The following is a 21,455-nucleotide window of genomic DNA, read 5'->3' on the forward strand; positions in this document are numbered from 1 at the left end:
GTAAAATATTTTTCAATAGTTTTTTGATAAAAAATGAAGATTTCAATTGTTTAAGAACGAAAAACGAATATTTTAAAGTTTAAGGATGAAAAACAAACTATTGATAAAGTTTAGGGACTAAAATAATAATTTAGCTTTTTCTTTCTTTTATTATTGTTATTATTATTATTATTTTAATCTTAGAAGGACATTTAGATTGATATAGAACTACAGAAGAATGGAGAATAAATATTAAGGTTGAATTTCAAAGAGCTCATTTTTATATCCGTGTGTTTCATGTGCAGCCCACGTGATCTCTGTTCACCCTTCAAAAGGCGCCGATGATTGTGACTCTTTTGACTCCAGTTGTTCTTAACATCAAACAATTTCACAAATGATAAACCCCATTTTATTGCAGGCCATCAGAATTAAGTATACTGAAAAATTCAGCCCCCGCAAACTAATTTTCAAACCAAAATGGTTCACCTTTTTCATAGTTGAAGAATACTAGATTAATTGACTACCTTTGGAATAATCCCTAGGGAAAAATTATGACAGCTTTTCAATTTAATATTTTTTTGATTTTCCCATTTCAACGCAAATTATTAAAATGAAAAAAAAAAATTTATTTGACCAAAATTTGGCTATATTTTTTGAATCAATCAGAATAACTCGTTCAGACTAAAGATATTATAAATTCAATTATTGACTTGATCTAATTAATTGATATGTATGCTTCGGAAAACCTTTGCTTTCTTAGGTTTTGAAACAAAATTCAAAATTTTAGTCAGTATACGCGATGTGGGTTCCTTATTAAATCGTCAAAGGTGATCACGTTGATGATGCAAGCATGAGACGTGCCTTTATTAGAGACTAAACTCAGAAACAGAAACTAAGGTGTTTGGGAGAGATGCAACACGACTGTGAGGGCATTTGGATAAGTTGTAAAATGGTGTTTTGGGTTTAAAATAAGCATTTGTAAAAAAGTTACAAGGAATTGTTGTTGTGAAACAGAGTTTTGGATTTTAAAAACGCATTTTTAGACTCCCAAAATGTATAACTAAAAGGACCCTATGTCTATAAGAACCTCGCACTTCACCGTGATCGCACACAACCATCGGTTTTCAATACCATTTGTTAGGAAGAGAACACCTTGAATATCACTTAACTCAAAAACTTAACCTTATGAGTTTGGGTGCAACTATTTTATATTAATCACCTACTCTTCTCATCCCCCTTCCCCCATATATGTGTGTATGTGTTTATCAAATAAAAAAATCACCTAGTCTTCTCATTATTAGTATTCAATGCGGGATTTCACTCACATGTGTATACTATATACCCAATATAAGGCTTATAGAATGTCCGTTTATAAAGATTATTAAATATTACAGGAATAATACTTCTTTTCAAATGAATTGTGAGTTTTATCTTGAATTTAAATAATGAAAATCACTATTATGTGAGAGGAAAATATCATTCACAGAATATTGAATAAATGTTATTCGTCTAGTCAAATTAATAACAATTTCCTTTGCTTCTCTTAACATATTTTTTATTGCAACAAAAATTATCATTTTCTACCAAGCATTCTAATGATGTGTTGATGACCAAAGCTAACAAGGCATGCTTTTGCATTGCACAATCCATTTTCATTACAAAGTGTTTATATTACTTCATAAACTCAAAAGAGGCCTCAAAAAATAACAAAATTTCTCTAGAATTCTCTCAAACTAATTCAAAGGCTCTCCTCATATGAGAAGAGAAGACCCTTAGGTGGAGCCACCAAATTCTTAATCACGTTATTCTAACATCCCCTCACATATCCCCTCACATATGCGTCTAAATTCCTTCTCAATGAATATGATGTTAATGTTCAAATCCTATTAATATCTTTGCCTTTAGTTTTCATGTTTCTCCTTACATTTTCTATTCTAATTTGTAAGCCTTACATTTTTTATTCTAATTTGTAACGAAAATTTTCTCTAATGTACTTAATTGTGTACTTTTAGATTTGTAAAATATTATATATACTTTTACTTAAAAAACATACGCTAAGAACTTTATAGTTCAATTAGAATTTCTAAGTGTTTCCAATGAAAACATCTAAGTTCAAATCCCCTTCCCTCACTATCGAATTATTAGAAAAAAAAAAAAAAAAAAAAAAAAAAAAAAAAAAAAAAAAAAAAACAACACTACAACTTTGAAATGGATTCACTAGATTTGAAAAATAAATATAATGGACCCTTTTTCAGTTTTCATCTCAAGCTAATGTTGGTGTTTGAAAGTTCAAAAACGTGTACAAAAACACTTTTGAACGTTTAGACCCCCAAAAACCAATTTAATCAACACACGCAATATGTTAAACAATAGTGTGCGGAAACTTAACATATGCTATAACATGGTATTGATTAAACAACTATCTAAGCCACAACAAAATAAACCACAGCAGATAATGTAAAGGCAGAGATAGAGAGGAAGGAAGATGCAAACACAGCGATAACACCAGATATGTTATCGAAGAGGAAACCGAAGACCTCGGCGAAAAACCTCTCCGCCGCCCTCCAAGCGGTAATCAATCCACTAGAAAATACAGTTGGGATACAAGGACAGCAATAGACCCTCCAAGCCTAATCTACCCAATGCACCTAAGCCCTCCAAGCTTCTTGCTCCAACGAGGTTGCGCCGAACCTTTTTCTTTTCTAGCTTTCCGGATTCCGCTACTACACCGTAGCATCAACCAATGAATATTGGCTCCTTCCTAACTGCTTCCCAGAACTCCAAACGTCTGTCTCACAGAGATGATAATGGTGAGAACCAGGTTTGGTATAAAGGCCTCTCAAGGATTTGACAATGGAGAGGAAGAGAGTGAGGGATTTTGATGAGACTCTAAGGTAGAGATTGTGGGTAAAACAATCTGGTTTTTCTTTAGGGTTTCTCTCTCAAAATTCTCTCTGGAAGCTCTCTTTCAATCGTGGGTTAAAAGGGTATTTATACTGAAGAGGAGTGGAATGCGAAACGTCAGGTTTTTCCAAAACAGGGGTGGCTCGCGGCTTGACCTCGCGGCTTGACTAAGTCGCGAGTTCCAGTCGCGAGTTAACCGTATGGCCAGTTGTCCTGTTTTGTCCTGTAGTGCTCCAGCTAGCATGACTGTTCATCTTCCAGCATGCTTGGCACGTGTGCAGATTCTGGCGGGTTGAAGCCGCGAGTCCAGTCGCGAGTCCCAGCCGCGACTCTCTGTTTTCTTGCACACTCTTGAGCAATCTTCACACTATCTCACTCACTACCCTTACAACAATCCCACCTAAATACAGGGTTACTAAATGCTGAATTACAAGCAAATTTGGCACGGAATAAAGCCAATTAGATGGTTGAATAAATTCAACCTTACAATCTCCCCCTTTGGCTATTCCGTGACAAAACCCTAAAACAGACTCTAGACTTAACATGTGAGTTGGGAACAGTTGATCAAAACTCACTCACACCTAATTCTAGAAGCTGTGAAGCACTTGAATCATATGAACATAAACTCCTGAAACACAACAATACACCATGATCATTGTAAGCAGAAAATTATTAATGCATATGAAACAGGCAAAAAGAGATCAAGCATAAGATGGAGTTAATGAACAAACCATGGCTTGATCAACCAAGTGAACACCACAAAGTAGTGATCACAGTGTTCATTCACACTTGGAATGAACACAAAGACATACAAGTTAACAAGCCCAAGGCAAGACACTTGTATGCTCAACACTCAACCAATGCATAGCTCACATGGCATATGCATCTAGGAACAATCCTACAAGGGCACAAGAGTGACAGTACATAAACCACAATGCAGAACATTTAGATTTAAAATACTGATTTCACATAGCATAAAGGCTGCACTTAAGCATGGTACATACCACAAGGCCTACAAACTATGCATAAAACATAAACCCTCAAAGCTTACAAAAGCATATGGGTACAAACTAACAAATACCTGAATAACAACATCAAACATATATAAAAGTTTATCCAAGAGTATATGAAGAAAGTTAGAAACAGTTATACACCAAAACACAGTGTATCAAAAACATAAAAAAAACATAAAAACACTAATTACTCCCCCTCAACAAATTACTCCCCCTCAAAAGCTGCTTTTCTGCTTCAATTATCAATGGACTTTCTCCCCCTTTTTGACATGGAATGGCCAAAGGGTCACTGGTCATGCTGAGTTGTGAAGCTGTCAAGTGTAGCAGCCAAGACATCAATCTGGTCTTGCATGGCTCTCATTCTGTCAGAATGCTCAGTCTGGACTGCCCTGATCCCATCAAGCCTTTCCAGAATGATCTGGAAAGCATCTGGAGGTGCATCTGCAGAAGTTGAAGCTCTGGACCTCTTGCCACTCCTCCTTGGTGTTGAGGTGGATGCATGCCCTGCTGCCTCTGCATCAGTCTCCATTGGGACTTCCTCTCCTTCATCACCTTCATCTTCTTCTCCTGGAAGCCTAACACTGATCCTTTTGCAGGTAAGTTTGTTGATTGCAGAGGGTGTGGACATGTGACTGATGTCTTGAGGAATTTGAACACCCTTCCTTCGAAATATCCTCATTAGGAGACTGGGAAAGATCAGTTTTGGTCTAGATGTTGTTCTTGTCTCATCCACAATGATGTCAAAGATGTGGGAACTTATATCTATGAAGTTCTTCTCTTTGAGATCCATCAGAAAAATTGCTCTAGCACAATTGATTGTGGTCAACTTCCTAATAGGATAAAGGTTAAACATCATGATTATGGTTAGAACCCTCATGTCCACTGGAAAGGCAGTGGTATTCAAACACTTCCCTTCTCTCTGCCCACCTATTCTCTGTTGAACTGTTTCAATAGAGACACTCCTATCCTTGAAATTAACAAACTCCTCATCATCCAAACCCTCAAGCCCTAGTACATCATCTATGACATGTGCATCCAAGATGAATTCTTTCCCTCTAACCCAGCAATTTAACTCATTCTCCTTTATCACAGCATTTGAATAAAATTCTCTAATCAGAGGTTCACACACCAAAGGGAAATCACTCAAAAGTTTGTCCCATCCTCTTCCTTCAAAACAACTGGGGATAAAAGTTTGCCTTAGATCGTCCAAATCCACAAATCTCTCTTGAATGATTCCTGCATTCAAGAAGTTATCCTTGTATCTCTCAAAATGGTGAACTGACCTAAACAATCTAGGATCCATCTTAAGTCTTTTGTCAGCCTTCTTCGCAGTAGATTTCTTCTTCTGAGGTGAAGGAGCCATCTGTGAACAATCAGAAAAGGCCACAACAACATATAACAATATATGCGCATAACCAGTCAGTACCATGTAGTTAACAGAGAGAGATATCAATCAAACAAGTGAACTTCAACCACTTAAACAGCAAGCAATTTAGTTCAAACATATGGATAACCCAAGCCTAGGATAGGAAACACATGAACAACATGGTGAAGCTATCCTGAAGGCAGATGAAGGACATTGAGGCAGATTTAAAAAAATGATATGACAAACAAACAATATATTGAACCTAACAGAGTCTTCCCACAGATTATCAAACTAGGACATGCACATCTTGCAAAGGAAAACACACAATTTCAACAGAACCAATAGTAACATCTCAACAGCTCAAAGTTCAGAATGAAATGAAAAGAATACTTAGCTAAGCACAAGAGCAATAGGACAAAGACTATCATTAACACAACCTATAACAACAGAATCCACAAGCTAAGCAAGAACAAAAAGCAGAGACCGAACCACAAACCCATTTAAAAAAAAAACACAATCAAATGCGAAAAATCAAGGGTAAAAGCACAAAATCAAGTAGAAAAGAGTGAAAATCAGAAAACCCATACCTGGAATTCGACGATTTTGGGCTGTAAGGATGCAACACTAGAGATTGGAAAAAGGGAGCACGGAGTGTTTGGGAGGGAGAGTGTTTAGAGAGAAGATGAACAGTCACAAAAATTCGAGGGAAAAACTGAAAAAGTTTAAAAACTGCTCCTGTTTCTGCAAAACACGCGATTTTCGCGACTGGTTCAAGTCGCCACACAGTCGCCAGCTCAAGCCGCCAAAGCACTCAAGAGGAAAATTTTGAAAAAAAATTTTTCTAAGTGTTTTTCGCGACTGGAAGGTCTACCCGCGAGTGAGTCGCGAGCTGAGCCGCGAAAATCTCTGAGTGAATCTCGCGACTGGACCTTCCACTCGCGAACAAGTCGCCAAAACTGACCAGCGAAGATGCGACTGATGCTCGCGACTTGTCACACCCGCGACTGAGCCGCCAAAACAGGACAAAACTGTATTTTTGAAATTTTCAGATTTTTCAGCAAAACACTTTCCAAAAACACCTAAAACACTCAAAAATCTTTTTGTGCTTGAATTAACAAAGATTGAGTATGTGAAAACACATTTTATCAAGTACAATTACACAAATGAATATGGCATTTATCAAACATAAACTTGTGTGTTGTGTGTGGATATCAACAATGAAATAGTCCTTTGTCTAATGTGAAGCTTCAATGATCAATTCAACCAAGGCATACACAATTAGCACTAGATCATGTGACCAATCTCAATTATAGAAATATGAATATATGACTTCCCACACAACTTGATAACATAACTAGGAGTCTTTCATTTGACTCCACTTTCAGCCACAACATTTGATCTTTTGAGGCAATCATCTCTCATTGTGAGAGGGATATATAACATTTTTCTTTGAAGAATAGGCCTTTGGCCTTTTTGAAAGAAGTTTCACTTTTAATATAAAGTCGCTTACCCTTTTTCCTAGTCAAATACTAGAATGTGCGACAGGCTTTTGCAGCTCAATATCTCTTTTCATTTGGAGATTTACATTTAGTGAGCTCTTTTTAGCAAAAAAAATAAAAAGTGGGAAGAGATATAGACACAAGTCTATGCAAGTTTCAAGATCAACATAACCATTCACTAATCATTCATGACAAGTTTGAAGATCTATTTACAACAATCACATAGATTTCAAGATTTTTCCCATAGTGATATGAGTGCATGAAAACAAGTAATGTTCGAAAATGCACAAAGCCATTAGCACAAAGGTACACGGCAAAACGAGTTTTAAGACAAAAACTCAACAAAGTCAATCAAGTGTTTTGATTTTCAAATTCTTTATGTGATTTTTGGATTTTTGACTCAAGAAGCAAAAAGAATGATAAAACACAATTAAGAAATATTCACAAACAAACAACCAAAATCAAAAACAACAAGCATATCAAACAAACATAGTCACAAAGCATAGGAAGTATTAATGCATGGACATGTTGTAATGCTTATGCATGAGTACCCCTTTTCACCCACACGACACTTGCGTTTGGGGTGATTTCCTTAGAGGATTGGGTACGGGAGTTAGGGCTTTCAAACCTTCGTGAGAAGCTTTCCAAGCAGTTGGTGAATGCACCAATCATCTTCATCACGTTCATCATTCCGGGATCTCCGTTTTGCTCTCTAGGTTGATCCCCTGCCCACGTTCTCCTATCAACTCTTGGTCCTCCTGACCTTTGAGGAGTAGCACTGTTCTTTGCTCTCAGCTTTTGGCAATTTGGTCGAGTGTGCCCTTGAAGTCCACAGTAATGGCACACATACATTCCTCTAGGACCTCTTTGTGGTCGAGGACGTGACTTGGCACGAGACTCAGACCTGCCCACATGCTGATTATGATGATTCAGCATCCGTTGGTCCACCACATTCTTCTTCTCCTCCACCTCGAGGTTCACACTAGTAGAGTCAGCTACAACTGGATCTTTGGACTTCACAAACTTCACTTCTTTAGTGACATTTCCAGTTGAGCTACTTCCTCCGGTATATCCCAGTCCGGATTTGTCTGAGAAGCTCTTTTGAGATGATATAACATCATCAAGCTTCTTGGTGGTGACCCTCTCTATTTTTGCATTTGCTTGAACAACCTCATTCTCAAGGAATCTCACTTTAGTGTAGGCTTCGGACAGCTCACCATTAAGGGTTTCAATCTCGCATTTGGCCTCCCTATACCGGATTAGGAGACTTTTGTAGTCCTCCTCAGCCTTCTTCATCTTTCTCACTGCAGCCTTGGCAACCCTTGTGTATTCGCCAGATTTCTCCAACAGTGAATTGTAATTTTCTTGAAGAGTAGCTGTGCTTTCTTCTTCTTCAGCTTCTGATTCTTCAACAATTCCTAGTGAGTCATCCTCACTATGTTCTCCAAGGTCTTGAACAAGCAAATTCAATTCATCCGAAGACTCAACATGAGCAATAGTCATGAAAGCTGAGTAGTTCCCTTCTCCATCACAGCTCTCCTCAGATTCTGAGTCGGACGAATCTGAATCACTCAAAGTCGTGGCGTACACCTTGCCTTTTGATTTCAAATAGTTAGGACATTCCCTCTTGAAGTGTCCATGCCCGTTGCATTCAAAACAAGTAACACCTTGTGTGGATTGGGATTCTTTTCCATCTTTCCTCTTGAAATCCCTCTTCTCCCTTCCAGAATTTTGGAAATTTCTCTTATCATCAAATTTTCCATTGTTTTTGAATTTCAAAAACTTCTTGAAATTTTTAACAAGATAGGCTACATCCTTGTCAACCATATCTTCTCCTGACGAGCCTTGATCTTCCACCTTCTCATTAACGGTCTTTAGAGCAATGGATTTACCCTTCCGTTGATTTGGCAGCGACATTTCATAGGTCTGTAAAGAACCAACCAGCTCCTGCACCTTGATGTCGTCAAGATCCTTGCTCTCTTCAATGGCTGTCACTTTGGCACGGAAGCTTTCCGGCAATGATCGAAGGATCTTCCTTACAATCTTAGAATCCTCCATCTTCTCCCCCAAGTTAAACTTGCTGACAACCACTTCATTTAACTTCCCATAGAATGAGTCGAAAGACTCATCCTCACTCATCTTGAGCTCCTCAAACCGAGTGGTCAGCATTTGTAACTTGGTATCTTTCACCTTCTTCGTGCCTTCATAAGTTGTTTCCAGAATCTCCCATGCATCTTTTGCAATAGTAATGTGAGAAATCCTGTGAAATTCATCTGGAGACACACCACAGAAAATAGCATTTAGTGCTTTACTGTTAGCATTAGATGCAGTAAGAGCTGCCTTATCCCATGTGGATTTGGCTGCTTCAGGTTTGGTCCAACCTATCTCAACAGCATCCCACACGGATTCATCAATAGAGCATAAAAAGGCTCTCATACGAACCTTCCAAAATGCATAGTTACTTCCATCAAAATATGGAGGTGCATTAAGGGATTGAGACCTATCCATCTCAAAAAGAAAGGGAGTCAAGGATCACACAATGGTAATAAAACCAAACAGATGTGTACCCGCTCTGATACCAATTGAAAGTTCAAAAACGTGTACAAAAACACTTTTGAACGTTTAGACCCCCAAAAACCAATTTAATCAACACACGCAATATGTTAAACAATAGTGTGCGGAAACTTAACATATGCTATAACATGGTATTGATTAAACAACTATCTAAGCCACAACAAAATAAACCACAGCAGATAATGTAAAGGCAGAGATAGAGAGGAAGGAAGATGCAAACACAGCGATAACACCAGATATGTTATCGAAGAGGAAACTGAAGACCTCGGCGAAAAACCTCTCCGCCGCCCTCCAAGCGGTAATCAATCCACTAGAAAATACAGTTGGGATACAAGGACAGCAATAGACCCTCCAAGCCTAATCTACCCAATGCACCTAAGCCCTCCAAGCTTCTTGCTCCAACGAGGTTGCGCCGAACCTTTTTCTTTTCTAGCTTTCCGGATTCCGCTACTACACCGTAGCATCAACCAATGAATATTGGCTCCTTCCTAACTGCTTCCCAGAACTCCAAACGTCTGTCTCACAGAGATGATAATGGTGAGAACCAGGTTTGGTATAAAGGCCTCTCAAGGATTTGACAATGGAGAGGAAGAGAGTGAGGGATTTTGATGAGACTCTAAGGTAGAGATTGTGGGTAAAACAATCTGGTTTTTCTTTAGGGTTTCTCTCTCAAAATTCTCTCTGGAAGCTCTCTTTCAATCGTGGGTTAAAAGGGTATTTATACTGAAGAGGAGTGGAATGCGAAACGTCAGGTTTTTCCAAAACAGGGGTGGCTCGCGGCTTGACCTCGCGGCTTGACTAAGTCGCGAGTTCCAGTCGCGAGTTAACCGTATGGCCAGTTGTCCTGTTTTGTCCTGTAGTGCTCCAGCTAGCATGACTGTTCATCTTCCAGCATGCTTGGCACGTGTGCAGATTCTGGCGGGTTGAAGCCGCGAGTCCAGTCGCGAGTCCCAGCCGCGACTCTCTGTTTTCTTGCACACTCTTGAGCAATCTTCACACTATCTCACTCACTACCCTTACAACAATCCCACCTAAATACAGGGTTACTAAATGCTGAATTACAAGCAAATTTGGCACGGAATAAAGCCAATTAGATGGTTGAATAAATTCAACCTTACAGTGTTTAAAAAAGTGGGTCAAACTTGTGACATGCCAAAGTAATGGGAGGCTCTACTTCCATATGTTACCAATACATTTTGGTCTAAGCTGCACTAAAATTAGTTTAAGAAAAATGCTAGGGACACAACAATTTTACAACAAATTTTTATGTGGCAAATTGTTAGTGGTAGGTAAAAAAAAATAATGCAGTTATGGGCCCAAATGAAAACCAATAACAAATTGTAACCTAAGGTTTGTTGTGAAAATATCATGAATGTAGCACTTCTCTTAGTCTAAGACTCAATTTTATACAGGAAGAGCCTATCATTTTTGTTTTTGTATTTTGTATTTTGTATTTTTTTTGGTGTGTGTGTATGCAAGTTAGAGTGTTTATATGACCAAGGGGTATATCATGCATCTGATGCATGCATGATATATTTTTCCCATGTGAACAGCCAAAATTGCATATGAAGTCGTCACTGCTTATATGTTTCATTAATATTATTTTCTTCTCTAATGGGGGAGGGGTTTTGAATCTAATTCTCTAGGAGAGGCTGGATAGTATCAAATTACAAATTTTTTGTCATTTCTTTAATCTCAAGTTAATTATTTCTTTAATATTCTTTTTTTAATAATAATATTGCTAGCACCTTCAAACCAACCATTATTGACCAAGGATAATGGTATGCAGTATGCACGCATCAAAACGCCTCCATTTTGACTTTCACTAAAATCTCCACAATGACTTGCAAGTTGCAGCAGAAATGGTCATCTGAGCTTGCTAACATTTACCTCGTTTTATTTATTTATTTGTTTAAAACATGTATAGTGGTCACTTTTTTTTCTCCCCTTATGAGTAATTCTACCTCTATAATATTTTCACAACAAATTTTAAGTGATAAATTGTTACTAATTCTAATCTAAGCATACTATCGACATCATTTTTTTTTCCTACCAGTAAGTCACTAACAACTTACCACTAATTAAGATTTGTTGAGAAATTATTATAAAAATGTTATGTATTTCTCTTAGTTTATGAGTATAAATTAAAACAATGCTATTTGAAGTCTTGTGTAGGGTATATATGGAAGTGTACCCTTAGGTTTGCATATATATATATATATATATATATATATAACCTCCTCAAAAAAAAAAAAAAAAAAAAAGTTTGTATATAACAATGCTTAACTAGATTACAAATAGGGAATTGCCACATCATAAATATCGGGGAATATTTGGGCAAGCTGCGATGAGAAAACATATCTTTTTGCTAAATCTGCTAAGAGTCTATTTGGATACCGCTTATTCCTGAAAACCGAAAATACTGTAGCAAAATAATTTTTAAATGTATGAATAGTGCCGTGGAATCTAGTTTTAAAAAAAAATTTATTGAAATCCGTACTTGCGGGTCCCGTAAATAGTGCACGGGAACACAAGGGACGGCACAAACGCAAATGCGTTTGTATCCAAACATAAACGCATTTGTATCCAAACCCACACTAAGTTGACTCTCCAAATTTGGAAATAGAAAGCACATTAAAAAAACTAAATAAGTTTATATATATATATATATATATATATATATATATTTTTTTTTTTTTTTCATCATCACAAGTCTGTAAGGTATGAATACAGACATTAGACAATAAAATATTGTCAACGGTGGACTCATTTAAAAATCATGTGTGGAAAATTTATAAAAAATATTATATCATTATATTATTTAAAAATAATAATAAATAGTATTTTCATAATATTTTTATTAATATTTCTACCCATCTCGCCAGGGGTGACGTTAGCTTTGATCCATGGGGATCAAATGAACCCCCTAAGTAGCAAAATATTTATATATTTTTTTGTTTTGACTTCTTAAAATAAAAATTTGAACATCTTGAATCCCAAATTCTAAATCATTTTTAAGTTCAACTGAAAATGATCCATTTAACAATCTATTCTTGCAAATAAAATTACAATTAATTTATACTTTTGATCAAATTTGCGAGTGGAGTGGTTGAATTTGAATGTGTTTTTAAATTGTTATTTGTTAAGTAGGGATTGGGACATGTGCCAGTCAGTCAATCAATAATTAATAAATGTTAACACTAAAGGAAAATTAAACAATTAGACAAAGAGGTGATTCTAAATAAAAAATAAAAAAATTAGGCAAGGAGCGTGGGACAAGGGAGTGATTGAATGAAAACAAAAACAAATGTTAACATAATAAAAAGTTTCTTAATAGAATTACAAAGATTAATAGCTGTCAAAGTTGAGTTAAGTTGTTAAATAGAAGAATTGTATAGAGTAAAGACAAACTAATTGATAAAAATATTTTAAACAATAGTAATTAAAGTTCACTTAACAACAATATTAATATGTTTATTGTATTTTTATTTTTTTAATTTGAGATAGAAATCTCATTCTAACCTAATTTAAATGTATATGTATGTGAAACTCCTTCCTAGAGACTAGAACCCTAGCCCTTATCCTCTCGCCCCACAAGAACTTGTACTTGTGAAATGACCATTACGCCAAAGATACGCAGTGGTATTGTATTTATAAATAATAGATTATTTCCAAGATTTAATTTTAGTAATTATAATCATATGTCCATTACATGAATATACAATATACCAAATGAACTTATATTTTATCTTTTATTATCTTCTTAGCACTATGGGCAGATTTATAATAAAACCATGTAGACTACAAAATTTATCTCCTACTTAAGGTTTATTTTTTTATTAATCCCCCTAGAAAAAAAAATAATCCTAGAACCACCAATGCATCTTGTTAATTTACATATGATGAGATCCACATATAATTCTAGTGTGAAAAAGATAAAAAGTGCATGCAAAATGTTAAAAAGTGAAGGAAAAATAGTGCCACTAACAAAAACATTTTATTAAATAATTTACGTGAATAAAAACATAAGTAGATAGTTATTTGCCATTGGGCCTTGTAGCCTAGTGGCACTCGGTTAAGTTGTAACCTATGAGCTCGGGGGTTCTATCCCCCTTAATTACCCAGCTAAAAAAAAAAAAAAGATAGTTATTTTAATCACTATTAGAATGTTATATAAATTTTTCTCCAAACTGCTTTGAAGAAAACTTCATAAAGAAATATTCAATCTCTAATCTAGAAATTGCAATAAATGTCTTAATTTGACGTCATTGTTGATTTCCTTGTTTGACCAAAGTCGGTGCCTGTATGACATTTTACATCTATGAATCTTCAACCTGACTGGTGGATTAATGTTTTTTTCAAAGTTACAAGGAGGCGTTGAATTTTGAATACATATAAAAATATTTTTTGTTATTATTAATACGTAAATTTTGTGAAGAAGCCAGCTATATAATAAAATAAAAATAAACTTTTGTTGCTTTTCGAAGTGTTTTTACTATTCTTTTATACGCTGTTAGACATTTTTGTCTGAGTAATTAACATGCAAATAAGGATGAGTATTGGGGTTTAAATTTAAAAAAAAAAAAGAGAAAGTCAAACTCTAGAGGTCTTCCTGCTTATATAAATAAGAATCCAAACTCCTACGGAAATGGCAAAGCGCTAAGGATTAATTGTTTCAAAAGCTATGGAGAATACTACTACTTCGGAGGAAAAGTCTTTTCTTGGAAATACAATTATTATGGAAGAGAGATCAATGAAATCTAATGGTAAAGAAGAGAGTACTTCAATGGAGATTAACAAGGTGATTTCTTTTGCCTACTGTTTGCAACTGATCATACTTTGCCACAATGGTTTTCAACACTACTTTTTAAGTTGGTTTTTTACATAAAATTTTTGTTTTGTATGAGTTAATTTGGTTTTAGATCAATCAATGGTTTTGATTTTTGATATATATACACGAACATTTTATGAGGGAAATATATACAAGTTCTTGAAAATTTTCAAACTTTTATAGATAAATCTTCAGATGTGTTTAAAACTCTTCTTTATATAAGTCTTTTTTTCTTCTGGATTACTTTGTTGAATATGTATAGCCGACTCTATAATTTTGGGATTAAGACTTAATTTTTTGTTCTTCTCTTTTTGTGAGAAATCCATCGTAATTCTTTTGAATTTTGTTTTATACGTTCCTTATGCATGGATGATGATCCCTATTGTATTTCAGGAAGAACGAGGCAAGCATATTGAAGAAGAGGAGAACAGTTCGATGCCTTTTTCTGCTAATGGAAATTCTCTAAGAATTACAAAACAGGTAAAGAAATCATGAAGTTCACTAATAAAAATGAATAGCCTGAATAAAAAAAAAATATTTGCTCATTTTTATATAATAAATTTGACCCTTTTTCGCTTTCTGTAATAATTAATTAGCTTCAAAGAATGAAGAACATACATATCTTTATTTCCTTTTCCTTTTTTCTGTTTTCAAAAAACGGGTTTATTACTATGAGAAAGTTTTGGTTTTATCATATCATATGATTCATATCTAGCCAAGAAGAGAGGTGGAGAGATGGTAAATTATCTTAAATTTCACATGATAAGCACTGCACCTTCACAAAAGAGCAAATTTTTACTGCTACAAATCCATGAAAGAATATAAAATATATCTCAAAAAGCTGTTTTTGTACATAGGCTATTTGGAATTTTGGATGTTGAACAGAAATAATGATTGCCCTTAACTTTATGTGCCTTAATTAAGTTAAAAAAATTTGTCTTCCAAGAGCCAATATAAATATATATTGCCAGCCAATGTGTGATTAAAATTCATATGATTTAATCTATTATCTATATCATGTTGCTTCAAGAAAAAAAAAAAAAAAAAAAAAAAATCTATGACATGTGATAAATTTGACTTGTCACAACCTACGACTTGAGACCATGAATCTTACAGACTGGTCTACAAAGTCAAGAATCAATATAAAATTGTCATCAATTCCATTTGAATAGTATAGGAATCTTTTGTTTTTATTATCGACTTCCAATAATTTTATCTTACTACGCAAGACTACGTATGCTTACATCTCCATTCATTATTTTATAGAATTGTAAAACCAATATACTACTCCAATGATCCAGTAATAAGTTTCTCCAATTCTTGCAGGTACCTTTGACAATGGAGAAAAATACAGTAGACTTGCTTTCAAGACGAAAGAATCAAGTAAGATTTTCTATATTGTTCATTGTTATGTATGTATAAAACAAGAAAATCAATAAATTATCAATTGTCTTAGAATATTAAGTTATTAAAAATAAAAATTATCATTTCTCTGAACTCTCTCTTAATAAGTGTAACCCAATATGTGGAATTTCTAACTTCTTAAATGAAGGTAGAGTTGAAATATGATTTGAAACTTAAGATTATATGCTAAGATATCATGATAAATTACTATTACTTCAAAAGTTTAAATTATTAGAAAGAATGATGATCAAAATATAATCACTTTTAATTATTATCCTAACAGAAATGATAGCATAACAATGTAAAAATGTTGCTCATTTATCTTTGTCATTTACTAGAGTGGCACTACTTTAACCTTGTGAATGAGAATTAAAAAGTCCAACCAATTTTGATTTCCTCTACTCTTTTACGTAATTCCATTGTAAGATTATTCCTAATTTAGCCACACATTTTTTGTTGCACCTGCAGGAGGATCAGTTAAAATTAGCTGAAGCTGAAATGGGAGTGGTTAAAGAAGAAAATGAAAGGCTAAAGATGTTATTAGAACGAACTGTAAAGGAGTACCAGTCTCTACAAATGCAATTCTTCGACATTCTTCAGCAAGAAAACAAGTCTAAGGATACAGTTCCTAGCCATCAGCAGGCAAAAAAAGAACCTGAACTTGTCTCTCTTAGCCTTGGGATAACCTCTACCGAGCCTAAAAAGGAGGATAAAAAGAATAACAATTTTAGTAATGGCCAAGAGGAGGAGAAATTGAATGGAGCACTTTCTCTGGGGTTGCAGGACTACAGATTTGAGCCAAGCTCAACTGAACATGTGAGGAATAATTCATGCTCAAACAATAGCTTTGAAGAACAAAAGGAAGAGGAGCCCACTGAAATTTGGCCACCAAGTAAAATTCTAAAGACTATGAAAAGCGGAGATGAAGAAGTTTCACAACAAAGTCAAGTAAAGAAAACTAGGGTTTCTATCAGAGCTAGATGCGACACCCCAACAGTTAGTATCAAAATTTTATTAAGTCAGTGTTAGAATAATGATTGAAGGATTAAATTCATCAATCTTAATAATTTAACAAGTTTTTGAGAGTAATAGTAATTTATTATGTAAATGATCTAGGAACATGAATATAAAAACTATTTATTGAAAATGTTCATAGTTGAATGATACTTTAACTTGAAAAAGAAAAGACGGAAAAAGTTCTTTAAACAGCCTTTTTGAGTGTCACATACTAATCCAAAATTAAAATCTTCTGTGCCATATACCACCACTTGACATGCATCAATATTTGTATTTAATAACTTTGTTATAATTAATTAAGTTTATACAACTACATAGATTACATGTTTACAATTTTCTTATAGATATGAGTTTCTTATATAGATGAATGATGGATGTCAATGGAGAAAATATGGACAAAAAATAGCGAAAGGAAATCCATGCCCTAGGGCATACTACCGTTGCACAGTCTCACCATCTTGCCCTGTGAGAAAACAGGTATATTTTGCTTGCCTTTTTTTTTTTAATTTGAAAGTTTGTCTAACCTCTTAATGTTGTTGTATATGAACTTTGAAGGCCTCACAATTTATAAGTTATTATTCTTATGTATTTTTTATTAATTTTAAATTATATTCTATATTTAAATATTTCATTAAAATTTTGTTATATCATATTGTCTATAAATGAAAGAATAGATAATTTCATATATAAACACAATCACAATAAATGTCTATTAATAATAAGCATAATTAGCCAATTTTATATTTAAACAATAAATAAAAAGAGAATTTTTTTTCTTCATATTTTGATAATTTTTCCGTCCTACTGCATGGATTATTAACAAGTTATGATAATAACATATATAATTAATCATTGAATTTATAGTAGAAGTATGAGTCCAGTTATCATATGCCATCATTTATACAAGGAAAATGGGCTGCTTATCTTCCTTGGATCTCATATACTTCTAGAATATAAACAATGCACGTTTTTTTTTTTTTTTTTTGAGGAACAACAATGCACGTTTTAAAGCTACGTTAGAGTCAAGTTTAACGTTTTATCAATGGCCTATAGTATTAGGGGGAACTTAATTTCCATGATTAGCACAATGAAAAAGTTGAAAGATGGTCTTTGGGTGGTCAACCTAAAGAAAATTATTATTTTCAACCTTAATTTGATAGTCCTCCCTTTCATTTGTATTTCCAAATGTAATTATGAAATCTGTTTCCTCAAACGAATTTGAAAACAACAAATATCATTGGCCGTTCATAGAGTTTTTCAATTGTTAATGAAAATCTAATGAACATGAGAAACCTCATTATTTTTCTTCCCGAAAATGACTGTGTTTTTGTAAAATTCCTTCAGGGTTCTCTTGCAAAGGCATTTAAACAGAATGGTTTGGCTTTCAATTTCTAATTTTTTTATTGATTAAATTTTAGGTTAGATTTGAGTTTTATTAATATATAAATTTGAAATGTGATTATGTGCAAGATGTCATCATAAATCAATAATATCATTGGTAGTATTTTTGTTTGCTTAAAATAGTAAAATCTGTAAAGCTCAAAATTATTATGTGCAGATTATATCTATATTTGGTTTTTTTATAATAATTGTTCTTAAAATCCCACGATTGTGAATCTTCGAATCCAAATTCCAAACACAACTTAACAACGTTGATCCTGAAGTACCTATCAAATGCATTTTCTATATGTCAAGGTTTAAAAAAAAATAATAATAATAAGAGAGAGAATGAGAGATAAGTACATGAAATTCATTCATATAATATATAACCATAATTTCTGAACTATATCCGGAAAAAAAAAGTACATATATTGTTTCACTATATTTCATGTTCTCAAGAATGCAACCAAACCCTGAAGGTCCTTACATGTTTTAAAAACCACTTTGCTGTGATATAAATAAATGTAGTGTTTGAAAGTAGGAACAACAAAAATATATCTATATAATTTCTTTCTCAATTTTCAGGTGCAAAGGTGTTTTAATGACATGTCTATCTTGATCACCACCTATGAAGGAAAACACAACCACCCACTGCCAGTATCAGCCACGGCCATGGCGTCCACCACTTCTGCTGCCGTTTCCATGCTTCAATCTCAATCATCCACAAGCTTACAAGGAGGCCTCAACACCTCAGCTAGTGTACCCATTTCTACCTCTACTAACCCCCATGGATTCAATTTCACTCTATCCCAAAATCCGAGTCCACAACAACTCTATGGTCTTCCCAACTCTTCAATCTCAACTTTAAATTCACACCCAACAATCACTCTTGACCTCACTACTAATGCACCATCCAGGCTTTCCTCTAGTTTCTCATCTGCACCAAGATATCCCTCAACAAGCAGTCTCAACTTTTCCTCATCATTTTTCCCTTCTTTAGAGCCTAATAACACTTTTCAAACACAATGGAATAATGGTCCTACTAACTACAACAATCATGGGACTGTACCGGCTTACAATAAAAACCCTATTGGCAATTTGAACAGTATTGAAAAGCAACCATTTCAAGAACAATTGTACCAACCATACATGAAAGAATCCATAGTAGCTGCAACTAAAGCAATTGCATCAAACCCGAAATTTCAATCAGTATTAGCCGCAGCACTCACATCATATGTTGGCACTAGTGGTGGTGGTGTGAAAGAAAATCAGGATGCATGTGAAAGCTCAAGCATGAAGTTGAAGTGGGGTGAGTCTCATACAATGAATCCTATCTACTCGTCTAGCCAGAATGGCATAGGATGTGGTTCAAGTTACTTGAACAAATCTTCATCTTTCAATTCTCCAAAACAAGGCGGCTTGGCTTTGTTTCCACCTAATTTATTGCAACTTTCTGCATCTAATAATTGTGCTTCTGCGGCTCCCCCTGACAATAGGGACCATTTCAAGTTGTGAGGGTTTAAGGTTTGGTGTGTTTTTCATCATTTTTAGCTACTTGTGAAGTGAGCTAGTTTTTCTTTTTTCTTTTTTTTTTTGGTTGTTGTTGTTGTTGATAATTTGATAGTTGGAGAAGGGGTGCTAACCAGTTGACTCTTGGCAAAGAAGGCTAGTTTGTTATGAAAGTTTCCTAAACCTTTAATTAATTTGGGCTAGGATGTTATGATGGTTTTGTAAAGGTGTCATTTGTTTTCTTCCACCAATAACTTGTACATTTCATTTGTACACATTTTTTTTTTTTGATGAACAATCATTTGTACACATTTATAGGTTAAATTATTAATTTGATCCATTAACTCTCTTGGGTAAAGTTTAATTTGGTCTCTCAATTGTTAATTGTTTCAATTTGATTCCTCAGTTTTAAAAATAAAGTTTATTTCATTATTGTATTTCCTCTTCCTAAATTTTTAAACAAAATTAGCTGTGACAAATGAATTATACATTCAAAGTGTTAACTGTTAATTTCTTTTTTCCCAAGGCATAAGTACAAAGAAAAGAAAATAAATTACAAAAGGACCTTGTCCTTCTTAAGGGCAATTAAAACCCTCTTGGGGAACACCCCAGATCAAAATCCCCTTACAATCCATAATGATTAATACCCCACTTAGCAAGCTCATCATGGGCAACCAAATTGCCACATCTCCCAATCCAACAAAACAATGGCTTACAAGAGGAGCTATCAATAGAAGTCTAACTTCTTCTTAGATAATACCATCCATTTCCCAATTAATTGGCTTGCCAACTTCCAACATCTCCTTAGCTAACGTTTTCGTTGGAAATACTATCATTTGACCTAAAAGAAATTTGTTAATTTCATTTAAATTTAAACAAAAACTAAATTCAAAAATGACATTGACTTGATTATAAAAGTTAAAAAGACCAAATTGAATTTTACCCTATAATCAAAGGACTGGATCAATAATTTAACCTTATATAGAATGAGTCATTTGTGGGTTTGTAACTTTTATACTCCTTATTGTTAAGTTGATCATATGCTAATAATACAATGGGGTAATGAAAAAAGAAATCCAATGTAGATTTTATTCATTTCAAAGAACTATTAAAAAAAATTCAAAGAATTCATTCGGAAGTTCATAAAATAGAATGAATATAAAGAATGAAAGGGAAATGAATGAAATAGAACAAATGAAGCTAAATTGTTTAGTTTGGATATTTTAAAAGAAAAAAATAAAAAATAATTAGTATTTATTGAGAATAACCAAAAAGAAATTAATCATTTTATTACAATATTACTATATTATACCTATCATTTTATAAAAATAAATTAATTTAATTTAAATTCAGTGGGATAATTTTATAGAAATTCTACAACGTATTATGATCCAAGCAACTACTTTAGTCCACTAGTCAAATCAAAACAAAACTCCACAAACCAGAAATCATAGATTTTACCAATAAAAATGAGGAGACGAATATTGTTTTCTTTTGGTTGCTTAACAACCACTCCTTTGCCATTGCTTTTATCGAGGCTTGTTTCCCGTTACAAAATCTTCACACTTTCTTGACTCCAACCAAACTCTGATACTATTTATTTTCCCTTTTCATTAATAGTTTCACGTGTAATATGTTTATGCATGGTTTGACTTGAAATGCTTTATTAAAAAGGTGTAAGATTTTATTTTTTTTTAAAGAATTTCAACATATAGTGTTCACTCTTGATGATATCTCTTTATCATCAGACTAAGACAACAATCGGATTTTAGTATAAGCGAGAATTGAACTCTAAATTTCTTATTCAACTATCAGAGACTTTATTTATTGAACTAACTGAAACCCACAAAAAATATAGGATTTAATTTATAAATTATGAGAGGTAAAATTTAATTGGGCTTCTACTAATTTTAAGCCCCCAACTTGTATTTTCATGCTTACTCAAAACAAAAAATAAAATAGCCAAAAAGAAAGGGCAA

General features: G+C 34.0%; 1 protein-coding gene across 1 annotated transcript; it reads left to right on the forward strand.

Annotated features, from left to right (window-relative positions):
• Positions 1 to 13,970: 13,970 nt before the first annotated feature.
• On the forward strand, positions 13,971 to 19,840 carry LOC126718726 (WRKY transcription factor 72A-like). The gene is made up of 6 exons (XM_050421049.1): positions 13,971 to 14,136; positions 14,560 to 14,646; positions 15,493 to 15,549; positions 16,039 to 16,566; positions 16,951 to 17,064; positions 18,553 to 19,840. The coding sequence occupies exons 1-6, from the start codon at positions 14,020 to 14,022 to the stop codon at positions 19,480 to 19,482; spliced, it is 1,833 nt and encodes a 610-aa protein (XP_050277006.1). The 5' UTR covers positions 13,971 to 14,019; the 3' UTR covers positions 19,483 to 19,840.
• The last annotated feature ends 1,615 nt before the right edge of the window (positions 19,841 to 21,455 follow it).

This window comes from Quercus robur, chromosome 3, assembly GCF_932294415.1.
Source record: "Quercus robur chromosome 3, dhQueRobu3.1, whole genome shotgun sequence".
In the NCBI taxonomy this organism is placed as follows: domain Eukaryota; kingdom Viridiplantae; phylum Streptophyta; class Magnoliopsida; order Fagales; family Fagaceae; genus Quercus; species Quercus robur.

What these genes read in the sequence shown, in the direction of transcription:
- LOC126718726 (XM_050421049.1), top strand. Translation starts at nt 14,020, where the DNA reads ATGGAGAATACTACTACTTCGGAGGAAAAGTCTTTTCTTGGAAATACA. An exon ending in TTTCAAGACGAAAGAATCAA is followed by an intron (nt 15,550 to 16,038) that starts GTAAGATTTTCT and finishes TTGCACCTGCAG; the next exon opens with GAGGATCAGTTAAAATTAGC. An exon ending in CTAGATGCGACACCCCAACA is followed by an intron (nt 16,567 to 16,950) that starts GTTAGTATCAAA and finishes TTTCTTATATAG; the next exon opens with ATGAATGATGGATGTCAATG.